This window comes from Mustela nivalis (assembly GCF_964662115.1).
Source record: "Mustela nivalis genome assembly, chromosome: 1".
Lineage (NCBI taxonomy): Eukaryota > Metazoa > Chordata > Mammalia > Carnivora > Mustelidae > Mustela > Mustela nivalis.
This window is the reverse complement of record NC_139020.1, coordinates 199,701,871-199,722,534: the sequence shown is the minus strand read 5'-3', so window position 1 is coordinate 199,722,534 and position 20,664 is coordinate 199,701,871. Positions and strand designations below refer to the sequence as shown.

General features: G+C 42.5%; 1 protein-coding gene across 3 annotated transcripts in view; it reads right to left on the bottom strand.

The window, feature by feature from the left end:
- Window positions 1-1,206: 1,206 nt before the first annotated feature.
- The window catches only part of LRRC2 (leucine rich repeat containing 2), a 45,824-nt gene continuing 26,366 nt past the window's right edge, over window positions 1,207-20,664 (bottom strand). For all 3 annotated transcript variants that reach the window (XM_082705385.1, XM_082705384.1, XM_082705383.1), the window contains 7 exons: window positions 19,444-19,651; window positions 16,994-17,150; window positions 16,153-16,289; window positions 11,602-11,747; window positions 9,966-10,121; window positions 5,957-6,093; window positions 1,207-3,271 (listed from right to left, as the gene is read on the bottom strand). In XM_082705385.1, the coding sequence (XP_082561511.1) occupies window positions 3,222-3,271; window positions 5,957-6,093; window positions 9,966-10,121; window positions 11,602-11,747; window positions 16,153-16,289; window positions 16,994-17,150; window positions 19,444-19,651 (991 nt within the window). In that variant the 3' untranslated portion in view covers window positions 1,207-3,221. The remainder of the gene's footprint in view (window positions 3,272-5,956; window positions 6,094-9,965; window positions 10,122-11,601; window positions 11,748-16,152; window positions 16,290-16,993; window positions 17,151-19,443; window positions 19,652-20,664) is intronic.

The following is a 20,664-nucleotide window of genomic DNA, read 5'->3' as shown; positions in this document are numbered from 1 at the left end:
GGAAGATGCAAAACATCTGCCAATATCCCCAGAAAGACTCTGTAGTATTCAAAGATAGGCTGGGATGGTGGAATGATTTGGAGTGTATCAATAAGGAGAACAAAATTTAGATCATGAGGACATGAAGGTGTTCAACGATCTGTGAACTCACTGAAGACTAGCGCCAAGAACTTTAATTTTAGGAAAGAATTGGAAAGTTCTTTAAAATTCTAAGAAGTGTTATTACATGATCAAAAGTTACTCTGGTAACACATACTGCTACCGACAAGGAGGGTGGGAAAGGCTAGGCAACGTGCTGTCCCTAGGAATCAGGACTCGGGAAATGGGAATTATGTAAACCTACACCCGCCACAACACAGCATCTCTGAGCATGTTTCCTTCCCGTTCAGGAGTAGTGAGAGATTCAAGAGATGCATTGAGGCAGGAAGGAAGGGAGGCAAAGAAGCAAAGACAGGAACTGATTTCTGCAGCTTACTGTTAGCCATTATCATTAAGTTACTCTAAACTTGGGGCACCTGGGTGGCTCAGTGGGTTGAGCCTCTGCCTTCAGCTCCGGTCATGATCCCGGGATCCTGGGATCAAGCCCCGCATCTCTGCACGGCGGGGAGCCTGCTTCCTCCTCTCTCTGCCTGCCTCTCTGCCTACTTGTGGTCTCTCTCTGTGTCAAATAAATAAATAAAATCTTAAAAAAAAAAAAAAAAAGTTACTCTAAACTGGTGTTTGGCAAGCGCACTTCTTGGTCATTCTAGAAACCTCCAGTCAAGAAATGTGGTGTGGTTCTTACTGGTGATTAAAATGCACTAGTCGATGATTTCACCTAAGTGTCTCTGCCCCTCAATGTCAGAAGTCTGAAAAATGGGTGTAATAATAAGCTTTTGGGAACAGAACCTTTTTCTCCTAGGAATGACATTTTATTCATATTGCTGTAATGCTCATACATATATCCCACTATGGAAATTCCTTTTCCAAATTATGAATCAGTCCCTATGTACCACGTAAAATTTTCAAATATCTATGATATTGCCACTAGGATGCCTTATAATCTTGCTGCATTTTTACACATACGTGAATAAATTAAATAGTATCTCTACACACATTATATTCCAATAATATATTGGTATGGGATATTATATGACATGAAATAATGATGCATCAGTGCAATACTTTTTCCTTTGTTTAGGAAGGAAATGTAGCACCAATACAGAGTTTTTGCACAAAAGACTGGTTTTATTAAAATAAATTTTACATAGGTCATGGACAACTTATGTGAAAGCCCCTATTTGTCCCTTTTTAAGATTCATTTTCCATTTGGCTAAATATAATGTATACATTGGCATGAAATGAAATTTCAAAATCACTTAAGTAATACAACTAATAAATTTCAATGCCATTTTTGAAGACTTGAAAGAATACAATTGTTTGAGGTTCAGCTGAAGTGATTTCTCATCTTCCTACTCTTTTCATCTCTTAACCTACTTCTCAGAGTTTGTTTATAACTTGAGGCAATCCTCTGCTGAAGCACTACCATATGGTTTTAGAATGCTCTGCTTGGTTTGCATCTGCTGAGGACAAAACACTGGGAATTATGATTAAATCTACCAAGACAAAATATGGAGGGTGTCAATAGTGGCCCCTTTGGGGCAGATTGTTGTTCAGATAAAAGGAAAAAAAACACCCTTCGTTTCTTCCCCCAAAACCCAACTGTCTGGACTTATGTGTCCAATATGGCACCCCCCTGTGGCAATCCAAATTTAAATTTAATTAAAAATCCTTAATTAGGGGCACCTGGGTGGCTCAGAGGGTTAAAGCCTCTGCCTTCGGCTCAGGTCATGATCCTGGGGTCCTGAGATCGAGCCCCGCATCGGGCTCTCCACTCAGCAGGGAGCCTGCTTCCTCCTCTCTCTGCCTGCCTCCCTGCCTACTTGTGATCTCTCTCTGTCAAATAAATAAATAAAATCTAAAAAAAAAAATCCTTAATTAATTAAAAGTTCTTCAGTTATATCAGTCATTATCCAATTAGTCAAAAAGCATGTATGTCTGGTGGTCACTACATCTGGACAGTGCAGATACAGAACATTTCCATCACTGCAGAAAATTCTACTGGATGGCACTGAATTAGACCATGTGGGAGTCAATTCATATAGGAATAAACGTGAATATATGCACTTTTTCTTTCTTAATCACAGAAGCTGTTCATTAAGACTTATCTTCTACTTACAATCCTGTTTCCTCTAGCCTAAAACAGTGGTATAAAAATAAATATTTGTACAATTTCTCTCCAAATCAGATGATACGACGTAGGAGTCCAAAGCCCTATCATGACTCCCATCTTTGCCAACAAAAAACAGTCTCATGAGCTCCCTGTGGGCTGCAGCATGATGGCCTGGGCAGAGCCTCCTGTGGCACCTGTCAGGAAGTTTTGCTAGGGCGTCCTCACTGGTACAGACTAGTCATCCCTGCTACCTTGCACAGCCACCTTGGAGGAGGGGTTCCTGAGGGTGCTGTCTCTGCTCCCTGTTCTAAGGTGTGTCCTGAGACCCATGAAGTACCCACTCAGGATAAGAAGACCACCCATGTAGATCATGTAAGTCTTCCCAGGACCAGCCAGGACCACAACGCCTCTGTGAAAACCACCAGCGCACCATCTGAGTGTCCTGTGCCCAATACAAGAGCAGACAATCCAGCCCTTCTTTCTACCTTCAATGCCCAAATTATACTTAAAGTGTTTCCTAAGACCCTACACTTAGAAAATACAATTAAAACATATGAAAATAGCAATTTGTATTAACCCAAGGGAAGCTTTTCTCAATAAAAGAAATAATTCATTAAAACTCTTTCAAAATAAAATCTCATTTGGCTAGTCCCATATAAATGCTCTTTTTACAACCCCTTTATCCCTGGATTCCTAAAAACAGTGCAATCAACTTCAGATTTTGGTCTCTAGGTTTTAATTTTAAAAAAATAACACATTTTCTAAAATATTAAAGGTGCATTATTTGGGAAAAAAAAGTATATGTAAATGAACCTTTATATATAAACCCATTTATCAATTCTCCAGTCCACTGAGAGAAGTATTCACAAATGTGAAATCTGAAAATCATTTTTCCTAACTAGGACTGTGGTTTCTAGACTTTGTCCTTAAGCACAAACCATTTTTCAAAGACACCAAGATTTATAGCTCAGCAGCACAGGGAGATTCTGCAGTCTTCTGATGGATGGTATCAAAGCTGAAGGCTAAAAGATACTTTGGTGGTATAGCTGGGAACAGATTCTGTAACAAAAGAAACAAAGATAGTCAACCATTCCCCATTTTACCACAAAGTGTAGCTACAAACCATTGCTCATGCTAACCAACAAATTACTATCCTTCCCAGGTTAAAATATGGAGGTGAATGGATTTATCTATCACCATTAAGTCAGCTTTCACAAATGTTTAGTCATGCTTTAGAAATATTTAGATCTGGGGCACCTGGGTTCATCAGATCATGGTCTTGGGGTCCAGGGATCAAGCCCTGAATCGGGCTCACTGCTCAGCGGGGAACCTGCTTCTCCCTCTAGCTCTACTGGTTCCCCTGCTTGTGCTATCCCACTCTCTCAATCAAGTAAATAAATAAAATCTTTAAAAAGGGGGGGGGGGTGGCTGGGTGGCTCAGTGGGTTAAAGCCTCTGTCTTCAGCTCAGGTCATGATCCCGGGATCCGGGAATCGAGCCCAGCATCAGGCTCTCTGCTCTGTAGGGAGCCTGCTTCCCCGCCTCTCTCTCTCTGCCTGCCTCTCTGTCTACTTGTGATCTCTGTCTGTCAAATAAATAAAATCTTTAAAAAAAAAAAAAGAAGAAGAAGAAGAAATATTTAAATAGAATTATTAACCCTCATTCTTTTGCAATCTTTCCAACAAACTGACACAGCTACATCAGAATCTGAGAAACTGTATAACCCTAAAAATAATAAAAATTGACTAAAACAGAAATAGATGGCCAAGGACCCGAGATAGCAGGTAAGACCCCAGGTGGAAGGGGAAAAGGTTTATAAGCAAAGCTTGCACTATTCCTAAACTGAGCATGATCTTAGTAAGTACCCTTTTACTCAGTCTTGCTCTTCCCACTGCCCACTCTCCCTTCATAGTCAAATTTTGTCAAAGGATGGTCTATACCAGTGCCTCTCAAGGTGAGGCTCCCAGACCCAAGGCACCAACATCACCCAGGACCTTGTTAGAAATGCACATTCTTGGTCCTACCCCAGAGGTGTTGAGTCAAAATCTCTGAGGGTGGGGCCTGCAAGTGATTCTTAGGGTTGCTGATGCTTGAGGACCAGCAAAGGGTTTCACTTGCTCATCATTCTTATATCACATGAGTTTGGAGGTCAGCATAACTCACTAAAGCTACTTTTTTCCACTTAGCTATGGATTCTGGCTAAAACCAGCTGAGTACATTGAAAAGAAATAAAATAAAATAAAATTAAAATTAAAATTAAAAACCAGCTGAGTATTGGCAATATCATATGAACCAATATGAATATATGGAAGACAGAATTACAATTATTTAGAAATAAGTGAATGAATTCAAAAGCTATTATCACTAAAGTTAACCTTACAAAGCAAATTATTTTATCACTGACCAACAGATCCAAAGCTAACTACCTATTTTCTCTAATTCTTTCATGTATTTTTTTAAATAATAACTCAAAAATGTAATTATGAATAAATCTATAAAATACAACAATAAAGGTTTTCACAAGAGGAAACTTGTGCAACCCAAAAATAAATTTTGACAAAATCAATGTTTCTGCTATTTGTTTCATGTTTCATATAAATTTCTCATTTATTTCACACTATTTCAGCTTTCAAGATTGGGGATAGACAAATGGATTAGAGGTAACTGCAGAGAGATTTAATAATTTAGTTGAAAAAAAAATTTTAATTTGCCAAATAAATGGTATTTTTCATTCCTCTCATGAAACCCCTGAATATCTGAATGTGACCGATCATCCTTAGTCTATGAATGGGCAGCCATACCAAGGAAGGAGGTGGTGATTAGAAGAACAAAGGGTGACTTATGCCTTCTTCCTGTGTTTGTGTACTTGCAGCTGAACGAAGGGCTTCTACCTTCTAGAACGCTTAGGAAACAGCCCCTGGGGAAATCTCTTCCCACCCTTTCCTGAGTCCTGTGACCTCCCGTGCTCCTCTGTATTATCACCACCCTGTGGAAAACCAAAGCTAAAGGGATCTAGGTACTTAGTTTGCCACCGTTTTTTCCTTCGGTGATTTTTCATACAATTGGACCTTGATTTATGTAAGAAATACCTTTTTCTAAAGTTGCATTTAAAATGGATCTTGAAATGGAATCTTATTTTCCCATTAATGGAGATACTCTTTTGTCAATGCCATTTTGTTAAAAACTCATGTATAGTCAGTAAGGCAACGTCTCAAGCGTATGTTTCCAGGCCTCACTGTCAAATAGTGGATGATGTATCAAGTATTCAAGTACACTAGAAAAAATTTGATATTTAAAGAAAAAATTATGTGTGTGTATATACATATATAATTTACATATAATATGTAATTATATAAATGTATATAAATATTATAAATTATATAAATATATAATTTCTATAAATATATATGGTACGTGGAAAAATAACCAATTAGCCAACTAGCTTTTTAGCATTATGGGTTCATGTTGCTTGAGTACATGGAACTCCATATATTCATTTAAATGAATTTTATTTTTTTTAAGATCTTATGTATGTATGTATGTATTTGAGAGAGAGTGAGCCGGGAGAGGGGCAGAGAGAGAGAGAGAAGCAGACTCTGCACTGAGCACAGAGCCCAATTGAAGGGCTTGATATCAGAACCCCAAGGTCATGACCCCAAGATCTGAACAGAAATCAAAAGTTGGATGCTTAACCTACTGAGCCACCCAGACACCCCTAAAATAATTTTAAATATGATTAGCATACCTCTTTCTTTAACATCTTCAAGATAGGCTTTCAAAAATTCTTTATCAAAGCATTGACGATCGCGTTCACTTTCCATCACTTCAACGCCATCTTGACACTGGGTATTATCAAGAGGATTGTCCATAAGGCTTACAAATCTATTCAAGAAAATACAGACAATATCACATTTTCACCTGTACATGTTTCACCACAGAATTCCTCTTAGAAAAAGTCAACCTCTTACTTATCCTTGAAGGTCACAGAGGACCACTTAATGCTGACGTCACCAGTGGAACTGCCCCATGGAATAATCCAACAAGATTATGGAATCAGTCCTGCTTAGAGGCCTGCTGGAGGAATGAGAGTTACTTAGCCACAGACGGAGGACAGTGGCCCCGTCAGAGGCCTTGAGGTGGACATTAACACTTGCTCTCTGTCAGAACGTTCACACTAGATCGTGTCCTACTATGGTTGGTGTTAATCCCAGTGAATGGTATCAGACTCTAAGAAGAGGTGGGGTTAAATTATAAAGAACTCGGATGGTCAGTATCCTTTCAACTGAAAAGATGGATACTCCAACCCAAAAAGAAGCCCAAGGAGAGAAACTAAAATGACAGTTGATCACCTGTCCTCACAGTTTTGAAAGATGTTTTGCTGTGAAAGGCAGTGTAATTATTTCAATTCAAACTTGGAAATCCCTTGAACAGTCTCCAGATGCAAGTGTGGGCCCTGCTGGCGTGGGTGGTATCGTTCTCATTGGTTTGCGGAAGCTCCAGACATGTGGAAGATAAAGCCCATCTGTTCTATTTTTAGCACATATATTTCCCAGTTCATTTTTCTTGTAATTTTATTTAATGTCTAAATGCAGAGAAAGCAAAAAAGTTCTAATGTCTTTATGGATCGAACCATGCAACTTTTCCTTTGCAAGCACTTTTTTTTTTTTTTTTAAGATTTTATTTATTTATTTGAGAAAGAGAGAGACAGAGAAAGAGCATGAGTGAGCAGGGGAGAGGGAGAGGGAGCCCCATGCAGGACTCAATCTCAGGACCTTGAGATTATGACCTGAGCCGAAGGCGGCAGCTTAATCAACTCAGCCACCCAGGTGCCCCCTTTACAAGTTCTTTCATTGAGTTAATTTTTGTCATCCGTCCCTATCAAAAAAAAAAAAAAAAGCCTATATTTTATCATTCTTTAATGTTTTATCAGAATAATCACTCTAAGTATTTTAAAATTTGCAAGGATACTGTTTTATTTAAAACCACAGTCTCTCACTCACCCTCTGTCTCAGATCCCCCAGAAGCAATCTCTTTCATGGGTCAATCACTATTTTTACTTATCCTACGGGAAATTCTCTTTTACGCAGGACTAATACTTCAATGTTGTTTAATCAAGCAAAGGTATTCCTTTCCTTCTCTTCTGTTCCCCAACCTTACCACCAACCAATTTTTATGATCTATATTTTCATTTTTTCAACATCCCATTATGAAGATTTTCCAACATTTAGGAAAGTAAAAAAAAAAAAAAAAAAAAATGCTACAGTGAACACCCCTGTCCCCACCAACTAGGTTCCATATTTAAGATTTTACTGCAGCTAGGACACAACCATCCATTTATCCACCTCTCGATCTACTCATCAAGCCATCTTATTCTCTGATGCATTCAAAGCACTCACAGACATCACGTACTTTCACTTTCATACCGTTAACACCAACACCATCCGCATTCTGTTCTGAAACCATATTTAACATTTCTATCTTGCCTGCAGGTTGATTCCAAAATTGAAAAATGCATGTCTTTGTGACAATTATCTGGAAAGAGTCAGTGATGTCTTCACGTTTGAGGCTGAGACCCCAGCATGTTGGCTGGCCACCCACACATGCAAACTGTTTTTGCCCCAGCGCCAGCCACCATGGGTGAACATGGGGACAAGCAGTTGCTAGTCCCCTGGGAAGTCTCCGAACACGATACTCTGGGGTTTTCCCCCAGGGCCACTCTAGAGGACACCTCAGGCTTTTGGGTCAGATGCTGAGTGGTCTGTGCAGTGGAACTGAGGAGGAGATTAGAAGACGGGGGATCGTCTGTGTACATGAAATTGTCCTTTTGTTTTTTAGTATCCTGCCTCGATCTGCCCCAGCCTGGACCTGGAATTTCTGACCACACGCTTCTTCAGAGTTCTCCAGGGCCAATGGGCTTAATTTCTTGATTTCGTCTCTGAACGTGCACCTGCTCCATTCTGTTTTTATCAGTCACCACTGTTCCGTCTGCTGTATGTCTCCCAAAGTGTGTGGCATCTCTCAATTTGTGAAGGCATTCCCTTGCTTTCTCCATCATGGGGACTTACAGGTTTTATTTTATTCCTCATCTCAATAGGATCTCAAGAGGGATAAGTGTAGATTGACACATGGTCAATCTACCATCATTAACATGGCATTTCTTGTTCTTTTTATATCTAATCTCTGGGTTATTCTAGATGTCTCCCTATATGACACACAGCAAAAATATGGCTATAGGCCATAAGCTTTCTGATGTTGTCAAGGGAAGAACGGGCTTTGTCTTTCCCTAATTATCCAACTTCTTTAAAGGTGTATTAAGGGGGCGCCTGGGTGGCTCAGTGGGTTAAGCTGCTGCCTTCGGCTCAGGTCATGATCTCAGGGTCCTGGGATTGAGTCCCACATCGGGCTCTCTGCTCAGCAGGGAGCCTGCTTCCCTCTCTCTCTGCCTGCCTCTCCATCTACTTGTGATTTCTCTCTGTCAAATAAATAAATAAAATCTTTAAAAAAAATAAAAATAAAAATAAAATAAAATAAAGGTGTATTAAGTCACTCAGACCTTCCCCACTGGTTTATGAAAATCCCTGTATCACAGATTAGGATCACTTTCAGTACGACCCTCTTTGTTCTAATAATTCATCTACAAATCACTGCCTAGCACCACCTCATTTTGAGTCTTATACATTTAAACATATTGTCATTCTCCGTAAGGCAAATTCTGTCCTCTTACTCTTGTTTTCCAAAATTATCGTGGCTGTTCTTAACTTTTTGCCTTTCAGATATACTTTCCAATCAGTTGTTCAAGCTCCAAAAAAAGAAATCCCGCTGGAGTTATGGTTGGAATTACATTACACTGATGTATAACTTTTGGAAGAAATCGCATCTTTAATGCCTTTTCATCCAGAAAAGACAAAGTATGTCTTTCCAAATACTCAACACCTCTTTGACCTCCTTGCATCCGAAAGACATTCCTAGGACAGCCAAGAGCAGCAGGAGACCCGTTCCAGTGGAAGGAATATGGTGGGCCAGTGGGGAGAAGATGTCATATCCCTGTTCATCTTGTGCTTACACAGGAATGAATTTAGTCTCTCTCTTTGCAATAGTTCGCTTCTCTATTTTTGTCTGCTATGCATCTTGCTGCCAGGATCAGAAGATGAGGAAGAGTTATGATGAGGTGAGCACTTATCACTGAAAGAACGGGACATTTCTGGGAAATCACCCCTGGAGTCATGGTTTTAGCAAACACCTAATGTTTAAGGCAGGCGAGTCCCTGGACCCAGGACGGAGGGGGCTCTCACTGGAGCAGCAGCATGTCAAGGTGGCCTGGAGTCAGCTTCAGGGGAGGGAGGGTGCTATGGCTTTTCAAGTTCCCTTCCAAGGTAAGAAAGACTATTCAATGTCTCAGGCCAGATGAGAAGCTGTATCACATTTGCTGGGATGGTTTTTCTTAGTTTGGGGCAGTTTACAGGTTCCTTTAAGGAAACCCAAAAAGGGTAAGACAACCAGGGAGCCCTGGGCGTGTGTTTTTTCACACTTCAAACAGCAGTAGCATTTGTCCAGAAATCCTCTGAGATCTACTTCCTCGTGCCATTAGCCAACAACTTCAAAATCCTGTACAAAGGCCTCGGAACGTCTGTGAACCAGGATCAGGTCATCTGAGTCCAAGAACCATCCTATCTGGTTCCTGAGACAGGTGAGCGCCCAGGCTGCAGGTCCTCCTTACCTTGTGTGTGAAAGTCTCTATGGGGGAATCTACTCACTTTAAAGGTGTGGATGAGTCACACAGGGCAGTCGGGAACTCCACCAAATGGTCCCCACTGACGACTAGCAAGGTGAGCTTCTTTAGGTTAAGCAAGGCATAAGGAAGATAGGTCAGCTTGTTCTTATACAAGAGAAAAGTCTGCAGTTCTTCTAGCCTAAGAAAAAGTAAAAGGGATAAGGGAATTAGATAAGGATTAACCTCATAGTGGAAAAAAAAACCAAAGTAAATGGCAAATAAATTCTGGTACGAAATCCCTACATAGTTTATTTTATATATGTGACCCTTATGAGGATAAGCGGACTTTAGAATTAGGACCTGACCCTCAGTACATCTCTCCAAGTGTCTGACCTGACCCTCTCCAAGGGGTCAGGAAAGGATGGGAAAGGAACTATACTGGAACTGGGGCCAAGAATGAACAGATCTGGGCCACATATTTCCTGGTATCTATCTTGAAAGGCCAATATTCCTCCCCTATCATATCTTCTCAATTTAAAATGGAAAGAAATCTGTCAAGTGAAAAGGAAATGAGCAAAATGTGCTCTGGATTTGTTTTATTTGTTTTCCGTTTTATTCTAACTCGGCGACTCCCCCCTGCCCCCGGCCCTGACCCAGTTTTCTCCTTGCATGCATTTCCAAAATCTTGACTGACCTACAAATATTTCACAGAGTTTGACTCGTGTTTCAGACTAAAACGACTCCCACTTAGTCTCCCAAAACTGGAAAGCACGGATATACATCACACGTACCAGGAGTAGAAAAAGGTCATGTAAGTGACCTTGGGAACTAAGTCAGTTTGGCTTCTGGATCATGACAACTTACTTATTATGCACTATCTTTATAAAGGAGATTCTGGATCCCAAAAGGTCAGATATTTTGTTTCATTCACTATTTTAAACTCTGGGCCTGCCATACAGGAGCCTAGTATCATTGGTGGAATGAATGAATGAATGAAATGAGTGAATGAATGGATCTTACATGCTCAGTGTAATTTTTTTTTTTTTTTAAGTAAGCTCTATGCTCATCGTGGGGCTTGAACTCACCACCCCACGATCAGGACTCTCATGCCCTATTGACTGAGCCAGCCAGAGAGCCCAGTCCAATTATTTTTTAAGCACAAAATACAAGAATACGATTGGAAAAACTTTACCAATCATATCGATTTGCTTGAAAGATCATGTGTGATAAATCAATAAATGAAACCAATAAAAATTACCCTCACTGGCATTCTAAACAGAGTTTAGAAATGTTCCTCTTCTGTATGTAACATATATATAAAGACATAGAATGATACGTTTCTATTCCATATATAATAAAGATACTTTGCTATGTCTACGGGGTAAAGTTAATGATGTCATTCTGTTGAGGACTCAAGGAAATTAAAAGACAATGGAGACAACCAAGACAAGAGATGTGTTCAAATGCACATACATACGCACGCACACTTACGAGGCTGGAAACTGGAAACTGTCTCATTATCTAAAGAACGAAACTCATTTCCCAGAAACAATAAACTCTTGGAAAATACACTGATTTCAAAGACCATTCGTGTGTTATGCCTGTTTAAAACGTTAAAATGGCGGTTAAGGCATTAGTAACTAATTCATATACCTCACCTTCAGAATGCAAGTAGCTACCTGTCTATATCTTGGGGCAGGTCATTCAGGATATTGTTGCTGATATCCAACCACTGCAAATTACACATCCTCAGGACACAGATCGGGACACTGGCAAACTTGTTTGCTGAGATATCTACAAACGTAACTTGCTTCAAGTTACTTAACTAGAAAGGAATAACAACATATTCTAATTACTTTTGTAAGTGCAGGTATGTTCAACTAATAATTTCCAGGTGATATTTCTTCCCAAAGGCCCTTCTAAGAATATACACAACACAGATCAGGAGAATATACATTTTGGAGCGCTGACGACGCGCTCCATGACGGGCGGCACACCGGGGCTGCCTACCAGGAGTTCACACTTCAAAAATAAGCAATGCCATCTAATGTAGCAAGAACTAACGTGAAGAAGTTTTCAACTGGGTGCGTTCAGCGGCACAGACATAAGGGGCTAATGACCCAATGTCACAGTAGGGTAAGGGAAAAGGTCAAGAAAGATCTCACAGAGAATGGAGTTTTTGCACTGGGTCCTGAGGTTTCCCCCGAAAGGGAAGATAGAGAAGGGAACTCCAGGTAGGGAGCAGCAAGCATGTGCAAAGTCACAGAAAACAAAAAGCACAAGCCTTAAAAAATAGAATGACTTCAAGACGACCACAAGGAGTTTTGGCAAATTTTTTTTTTTTTAAGATTTTATTTATTTATTTGACAGAGAGCGATACAGCGAGAGAGGGAACCCAAGCAGGGGGAGTGGGAGAGGGAGAAGCAGGCTTCCCGCTAAGCAGGGAGCCCCGTGTGGGGCTCAATCCTAGGAGCCTGGGCTCTGGACCTAAGCCAAAGGTAGACGCCCAACAGACTGAGCCACCCAGGCACCCTAGAGTTTTGGCAAATCTTAAAAAGACTCACATTTGAACTCATGCAGGGATAGAGCAAGCAATCAGAAATCTCTACTCTTTTTTAAGTCTCTTCTCCATAATTTGTGTTTTAATATGGTAACTGGATACATTGGGACATACATTTTTTTTATTTCAAATGCAAATCTACGAATATTGAATGAAGTAGGAAATGGGTCTCATATTTGGATTTGTTTTTGTAAGTTGGGTCATGGCCATGACCTATAGAAGGAGCTACCTTTTACTGACTTATTTTCAGAGTCCACTGATAACACCTGGGCTGCCCTTCAGAACACATTTTCAAAACTGTTATGCAATATGCAATATGGAGCCAGTTGAACCAACAGAAGGAATGGATGAAATCTACAAAAGAAGAAGCAGTAGGCTTATACCTCTCTTTATCTTAATAGAATACCTAATTCCCTGTTGCTACATTTGCTTTAGTGACTCACAGGTCAAACCCACCCCTTTGAATGGGCACATTCTAGTTTTGCTCTTGTTTTGAATTTTTAAAAATGAATGTGAAGACAGTAATGGGACAGTAAATAAGCATCAGAAAAGATGTCTAGGGTGCCCATAATTCAGTCTAAAGTCTCTGACCGTGTTGCCAGTGTTCTCAGATCAGCAGAAAACTCAAGACTGAATTAACATCAGTCTCTTGTCTTCCTCCTTTTTACAATAAATGTAGAAGGTACATTTTTTTAGACTGTAAAAAAAAAGTAAGTTCTTTCCCTTTTTTTTTTTTTTTTTTTAGATTTATTTATTTGACACAGAGAGAGACAACACACAAGCAGGCAGAGCAGCAGGCAAAGGGAGAGGGAGAAACAGGCTCCTTGCTGAGCAGAGAGCCCAAAGTGAGGCTCGATCCCAGGGTTCAGGGATCATGATGTGAGCCGGAGGCAGATGCTTAACCGACTGAGCCACCCAGGTGCCCCAAGTTCTTTCCTTTAAATATCCTCAATAAGTTAAGACTTCTGTGAAAATTAGAATAAGGAAAATCACAGTGGCATCAAACTAGCAAGAAGACAAATGCCTGATTTCCCAGGCATTCGTAATTCCCCACTAGCTACTTTCATCAAGGGCAAAACAAAACACTCATAAATTCTTTGGAAAGGGAGTTACAGTCTACCTCCATACCACCTTGAATGCGCCCGATCTCATCTGATCTTGGAAGCTAAGCAGGGTCGGGCCTGGTTAGTACTTGGATGGGAATTTGTCTGAAAATTCCAGTGCTGTCCAGATAAAAATCTGACATTCAGTCAGAATAAATACAACACTCAGTTACACAGAAGTTTCATTACCTTTACCTTTGCCTCAAAATTCCTGCTGGTTCCCTCCACGGGTCATTCATTCTATTTGCGGGTCTGTTTGAACTTGAATTCAGGATTGTGTCAATTATTTGTGGGAAAGGCAACTCATGAAGACAGGCACAATCATGCAAATACATAGAACCCTACTGAACAATACACTTAAAAATGGTCACAGTGGTAAATGTAACGTTATGTTTTTAACCAAAAAAAAAAGTTTTAGTGCCAGCATTTGGATATGGCATCCAGGCAAACGGTGCTTTCCTGAGTCTGTAGAGACCAGAACCTTGGGTGCTGTGTGTTTCCTTTGGATACATACAAGTTGGACACATAAGGCTGAGACAACCTGTCTTCAGCTACAGAGTTTCTATTTATCCTGAATAAACCCTAGTTTGGACAGGTGGCTGAACTTTATGTCCAGTGAGAACCATTCAGTCTGAAAATAGTGAAGTTATATATAAAGAGAGTCAGTGAGCTATTAAAACAGAGCCAACTGGGGAAGTATAACAAGTACAGTGCATTTACAGAAGCCCATTCAAAGCAAAGAGCCTAAAAATCTCTATCCCGGGTACATTTGCTCCCACCTATGTCAATATAGGGGAGTCAACAGGACATTGCTGTTTGCCAGGAAAAAAACAACCCCCACTTGTGGTTGCCTAGGGCTGCCTAATCTGCCAACTCATGCAGATTAATTGCAAACAGGAGAGACAGAATTTTGAGGGAATGAGAGAAATATCCTAAATGTGAATTATGGTAAATTGTACACTTAATGACTGAATCTGGGCATCTATAAATTATATCTCAATAAAGAGAAGGGAAAAGAGAAGGGACAGAGAGGCAAGCCTAGGAGGCTGCTGTTCCAGTTCAGATGGAGGACAGCACGGGCTTGGATCAGGGTGTCAGTGGCAAGGTGCTGGGTGGTGGTCAGACACAGAACCTATTCTGAAGGACACGTTCAACAGGACTTACTTACAGAGTGGAATCAGGGTATAGGAGCAAGAGGTCAAGACGACTTGTCTTGCTTCCAGCCTGGACAACTGAGAGAAGACTGCACCAATTTCTAAACTGGGGAGGCCGGGGGGCACCTGGGTGGTTCAGTGGGTTAAGCATCTGCCTTTGGCTCAGGTCATGATCCTGGGGTCCCGAGATCGAGCCCCACCTCGGGCTCCCTGCTCAGCGGAGAGCCTGCTTCTCCCTCTCCCTCTGCCTGCCCCTCCCCCTGCTTTGGCATGCTCTCTCTCTTTCTCTCTCTGTCAAATAAATAAATAAAAATTTTAAAAATAATTACATAAATAAACAAACAAACTTGGGAGGCCTGGGGAATGAGCAGTCTCAAAGAGAGAGTCACGCCCCTGGGCAGACACCCTCTCTTGGACTGTGGCCCTCACCTGGACTGTTGGGCATTTCCTGGGGCGATCGTGGAAGCAGTCACTTCCACCCGCCAAGAAGTTTCCAGGCAAGGAGAGTAACACCCCATCTGGGACTCTAATCAGCAGCCAGGGCCTTGTCAGCACCACACCAGCAACATTGTTTCCAGTCTGTTCCTTACCAGCAGGATTATGAGATCTCTATCTCCCTTTAGCATAAGAAGTCTGTTGAATTTTGTTTGGCAACACTCTTCCCTCTCTGCGGCTCCATTTCATCAGAATGGGATTCTAAATCATTTCTCCAGTGAATACAGACCAAAAGTCACTAGCGAATGTTGTTTAAATGAATGGACCTTTAAAATCCTATCTGTTAAGACCGTTTTGGTTACCTACAAGTTTTTGTGAATATATTAACTTCTTTTAAAAATTTTACCCCCTTTATTTCCAACTGTTTCCAATTTATTTTACCACTGTGGATAAATAAATCCAGATCTGCATCACAGACAACAGGCATCAGACATTAAATAGACATTAAATAAAAATATCTCGTATGAAAACAGGATGTTTTGCCTAGTTTTGTTTCTTTTTTGTTTGTTTGTTTCTTTTTTTTTTTTTTTTTCACAGAGAAAGAGAGAGATCAAAAGTAGGCAGAGAAGCAGGTGGGGGCGGGGGGGGCTCCCCACTGTGCAGAGAGCCTGATGTGGGGCTCCATCCAAGGACCCTGAGATCATGACCTGAGCCGAAGGCAGAGGCTTAATCCACTGAGCCACCCAGGCGCCCCGTTTGTTTCTTTTTGACAGCTTTTCCGAACTTAAATTCAGCTCCTGGCCTAGTGTAAGAACATTTTGAAAGACCTTCTAGTCACTGGTATAAGGTGACTGAAATGTCAAGAAAGCGTGATATAAGAAAGATGGACTCTGACCTTGTGAACTGCCTTCCCCAGATCATCCCACGTCCTAAACCAAATACAAGTAAATTATAGTGCAAAAATGACTGCTTTCTTACTTCAAAGGGGAGCTCCGTTAATTCTAGGTTTCCAGAACAATCCAGTTTCTCTAGATTTTCACAGTCCCCCAATTCTGGAGGGATGCTTCTCAGAAGGTTGAAGCTCACATTGAGTTCTTTCAGATTCTTCAAGCGACCTGTCATCAGAACAAATGAACATCCATTGGGAAGATCCTTTAAGGTCTTTTAACAACAAACAGAAGACAAAGAGAAAACATTTGTATAATAACGATGGGGGAGATAAGGAACATAATTTTGTACTGTTTTTTAAGCCCTTGATTAAATGTCAGCTTCTCTGTCCGTGATCACAGCATTTTGTGCTTACTCTCTAGTTAATCCTTCATGGAACTATAGGCAGCCCCCATCTTTTGCCCCTCACACCCCAAGAGAAAGAGAAGCAGGAATGATCACTGTAGTCTTCATTTTAAGGTACTGCAGCTGAACAGAAATGTGATGGAGAATGATAAAATGTTGATCAAAATGACATAATAGGCTACGCTAAACTTACATGGGAATAATTGGTTGTCATTTATGTTTGCAATGAACATGTATTGCATGCGTAACTTTCTAAAACTTAAAGAAAATAAACAAAGAGTTCACTCATGAGACTTCTAGTTTCTGAGCCATCGGCAAATGTCTGCCTGTGCCAAGTCCTGCAGGTGGGATGGTGGTATCACCACCCCAAGGGGACCTTGCAAAGGAACTAGCAGCTCTGGGAACCAAGGAAACAGCCCTGCCCAGCAGTGTCCTGGGCCACGAGGGAAAGGAAGCTCCACGCAGCCTGCCCACCAGCTGCCTGCCTACGAGACGAGAACACGGAGGCTCCTGCTGATGAACATACCAATTTCAGCCGGAAGACGGGAGATTTGGTTTTTTGGCAGATCTAGAATTCTCATCGCTTGAAACAGCTCAATGTAGGTAGGAATGATTTGAATCAGGGTATTAGTGATGTGCCATTCTTGCAAGTGCGTCTGCTCCTTCAGTGAATCCGGCAGCTCCTGAGACAGAATGAATGACATCAGTCACAACTAGTTCCTCATGGTGTCGGAGCCGAGTGGTGGCGTGTGCAAAGTCAAGTATAACCGGGCATTTGCGAGAAAGGCAAGAAGCTAGACAGCGTGGGTGAGAGCATCAGACCTAACCTTAGCCCGCTGCACAGCCCCTCCATGAAACCACTTTAAGACTCTGGGGTTGTCATGAATCTCACAACAGAGGACTGGCCAATGAATTCCTGATATGAAAATCAAATGCCCAGTGAACACAGATAACCAGGCTCACAGCTATAGCCACGACATGTACTGTTGGTTTACAACACACTGATTTAACATCTTCTGAAAACAAAATCTGTCCATGCCTTGGATTTTAAAACGTGTGCTATGTTTCCCTCCCTAGTTGCTTGATAAAGATCTAATCGTTGCTGTGCCAAGTTTCTCACTGTTTTTCTGAGTCTCTCATAGCAAAGAACACCAGAAAGAGAGCGGGGAGACATGAATGCTGGGCCAGGTTCTGCCTTTTTTCAGGCGCACCACCTCCCTGGTCATTTGTGAAGTGACAGAGGAACTCAGCAGAATCCAAGGCTGCCCTGGGTTCAAGGGTTCTGGGATATGATTGCAAAGGTGCTGAGAAGTGCTTATGAATGTAGGTTCTCCAGGCAGGCTGGGTAACCCTTGTGGGGGTATGTGCTTAGACAAAGGCCATGTTTGGCAATGACTCATGAGGATGATTTACCAGCGGTATTTAATTAGAACTGCAGAAGGGCACCCACTGATTTCAGCGATGGGGATGCAGAAGAAAAAGACTAGAGGTTGTAGAGCAATAAACTCCCCCAGTTTCAGAAGGCGGTGCAGCCTACAAGTCAGTGTCCTAGAATACTGGCTCATTCAGGACCCACAATGGTCCTCAGAGGGAGCTAAGGCAGGCCTTAGCCCCATTTTACTGAGCAGGAGAAAAAAATATATGAAAGTGGAGTAAAGTGCCTCCAGATCACATGACCAGTAAAGGACACCCACCACGATCCCCTCCCCAAATTCAGTCTCCCGGCCCAGAGTCCTTTCAGCCGTAAGTCAGGGGCATAAAAAGAGATGACGGGCAGGTTCCAGAGAACCCTGTCCCCCAGAAAGAGATCATCATACCAGTTTGCTTGCCCATAGCACACTCAGGTGCTGCTTCCACCAGAAAACGTCAGATCACCTGCAAGCCCAGGAGATACTGATGAGGGAGCAGGAGGCTGGCTGAGGACAAAGCAAAAGCTGGCGCCTTGCACCCCCTCTTCACCCTTTCCCCTCCATAAGTGTAGCATCCCTCAGGCAGCCCTGACTGCCATGAACAATAAGCAAATAGTTAACTTGCCGAGCTCACAATCCTAGACAGGAGTCTCCCTTGGCTTACAAATGTCCTAAATCTCACTAACAAAGACGATTGATAGCAGAGTTGTGACACCCCACCAAAAAGTCTCCCAACTATCTTAATGTTAATGGCTGGTCTAAAGACAACATTGATCCAGCAGCAAGGGCAAGGCCTCCGGCAGGCCTGGAACATCCTGGCACCTTGTAGGCCCTCTTTAGCATATGAAAACTCCACTGAAACCTCCCTTCCCCTCCCCTTCCCCCAACAGCAGGGTACATAACCTGCCATCCCTCACAACCCGGGGCAGCAGCTCTTCCTGCCGACGGGTCCTGTCCCCGTGCTTTAATAAACCACCATTTTGCACCAAAGATGTCTCAAGAATTCTTTCTTGGTCATCGGCTCCGGACCTCAGCCCACCAAACCTCACCTAGGTTCTAGAACTTCATCAATACTGCCCCAAGCAAAGCAGCAGGTCAGGACACGGGGAGCAGGAAGCCACCTGTAAAGCCCAGAGGAAAGAAAGGGGGTGGGGGCGGCTACCTCTTTGTCCTGGCCTCAGACTCTCAGAAAGAAAGACAGCTAAATCTGTCACCACCTACGAGGGGATGTTACCTGAAGGCTCGGTTCATTAAAAAAAAAAAAAAAAAAGGCAAAGAGTGATTTTAAAGGTCTTGGGAGAGAGACCGCAGGAGTAATCATTTTAAAGGCTGTGCCATCCTGCGGAGGGCCGCCAGGATCCCAGAGCCTGCCGCCCTCGGAGGGACCCTGCTGCCCTTCCCAGGACTTCAGGGTCTTGCACGGAGGAAGAGACCTGAGAACCTGGTTTAGAGCAGGCAACTGGCTCCTCCCCATCCATGGGAACGCTCTCTTTTGACCAAGGCCAAGGCCAGTCAATGCCTCCAGCAGAATCCAGCAGCGTATCGGGCACCCCCTCGCTGCACTCACCGTCCACTGCTCCCCTGAAAGCTCCAACACAAACGGACTCCTCCGTTTGTCTCTCTCCTTGGAAAGTGAACTCTGCCTCGCGTAAGTGTTCCTTTCGATCTTTTCCAGAAGCCTCGCGCTGGTGTCTACGAAGCCATTCTTGCAGTATGCAGCCTGGGGGATGCCTTTCCTCCTGCACTGGGCCACGAAGTTCCACTCCTCCTTTATCCTAAACGGACAGCAAAGGCCGAAGTCACACTCCGGGGGAACCGCCCCCACCTGCCTGGAGTGGCCAGCAGACCACCTGCGCGCAGACGCAGTCCCTCCCCTGGCTGGCGATTTCTGCCCCCACCCCGCCACCCCCCCGCAGCGGCTGGAGACTCAGGGACCCCGCCACGGAACCAGATCTCAGCTCTGCCCCCTGCACTCTTTCCTGGGTCCCTCTGCTGTGGGAATGTAAGCGGCATCTTAAACCCTCAGAGTTGTGAATTATCAGCAACTTGGACTAAAAAAGTAGAGAAGGTGAGTGGGACGGAATTCCTAAAATTTCTACCAAAGTTACCTATGTATTTGATTAATTACAATTTCCTTTGATATTATGTGGTGCTAGCCCAAGTTGTTTTGTTTTAAGATTTTATTTATTTATTTGACAGAAACACAGCGAGGCAGGGGGAGTGGAAGAGGGAGAATCAGGCTTCCCGTGGAGCAGGGAGTCCAATGCTGGGATCCCAGGACCCTGAGATCATGACCTGAGCCTAAGACAGATACTTAAGGACTGAGCCACCCAGGCGCCCCTCTTTTGTTTTTTAAATGCCTGGCCACAGGAGTATGCTAATATTTCAAGGGTGTCTGATTTGAAATATACAGGCAACCCCAGTTTATATCATACCCTAAAAACGATCTTTACCACTCTGCAGAGACTAAAGTGAACTTGCAGAAAACTGATAGCAACACAAATCATTCTTGACTACAGACACACAAATCAATTCTGTCCGGTGGAGGGACAACCCTCCCCCACCTCTGAGGACAGATTGTTCCGTTTGCAAGTTCATTTCAATTTTCCTGATACCCAAACGTGTCTGTCCTTTGGATTCTCCTCTGAACTGGCTGTAAGACCTCCCTCCTTGTCCTCGTGTTCATAATGAGAAAACATGAATTTTTAACTCGCATTCCCTTTGTATCTGCACGTTTTCTGAGGGTTAACCTTTAACACAGGTTGGGCACCCTGTGAGAAGTCAGGCA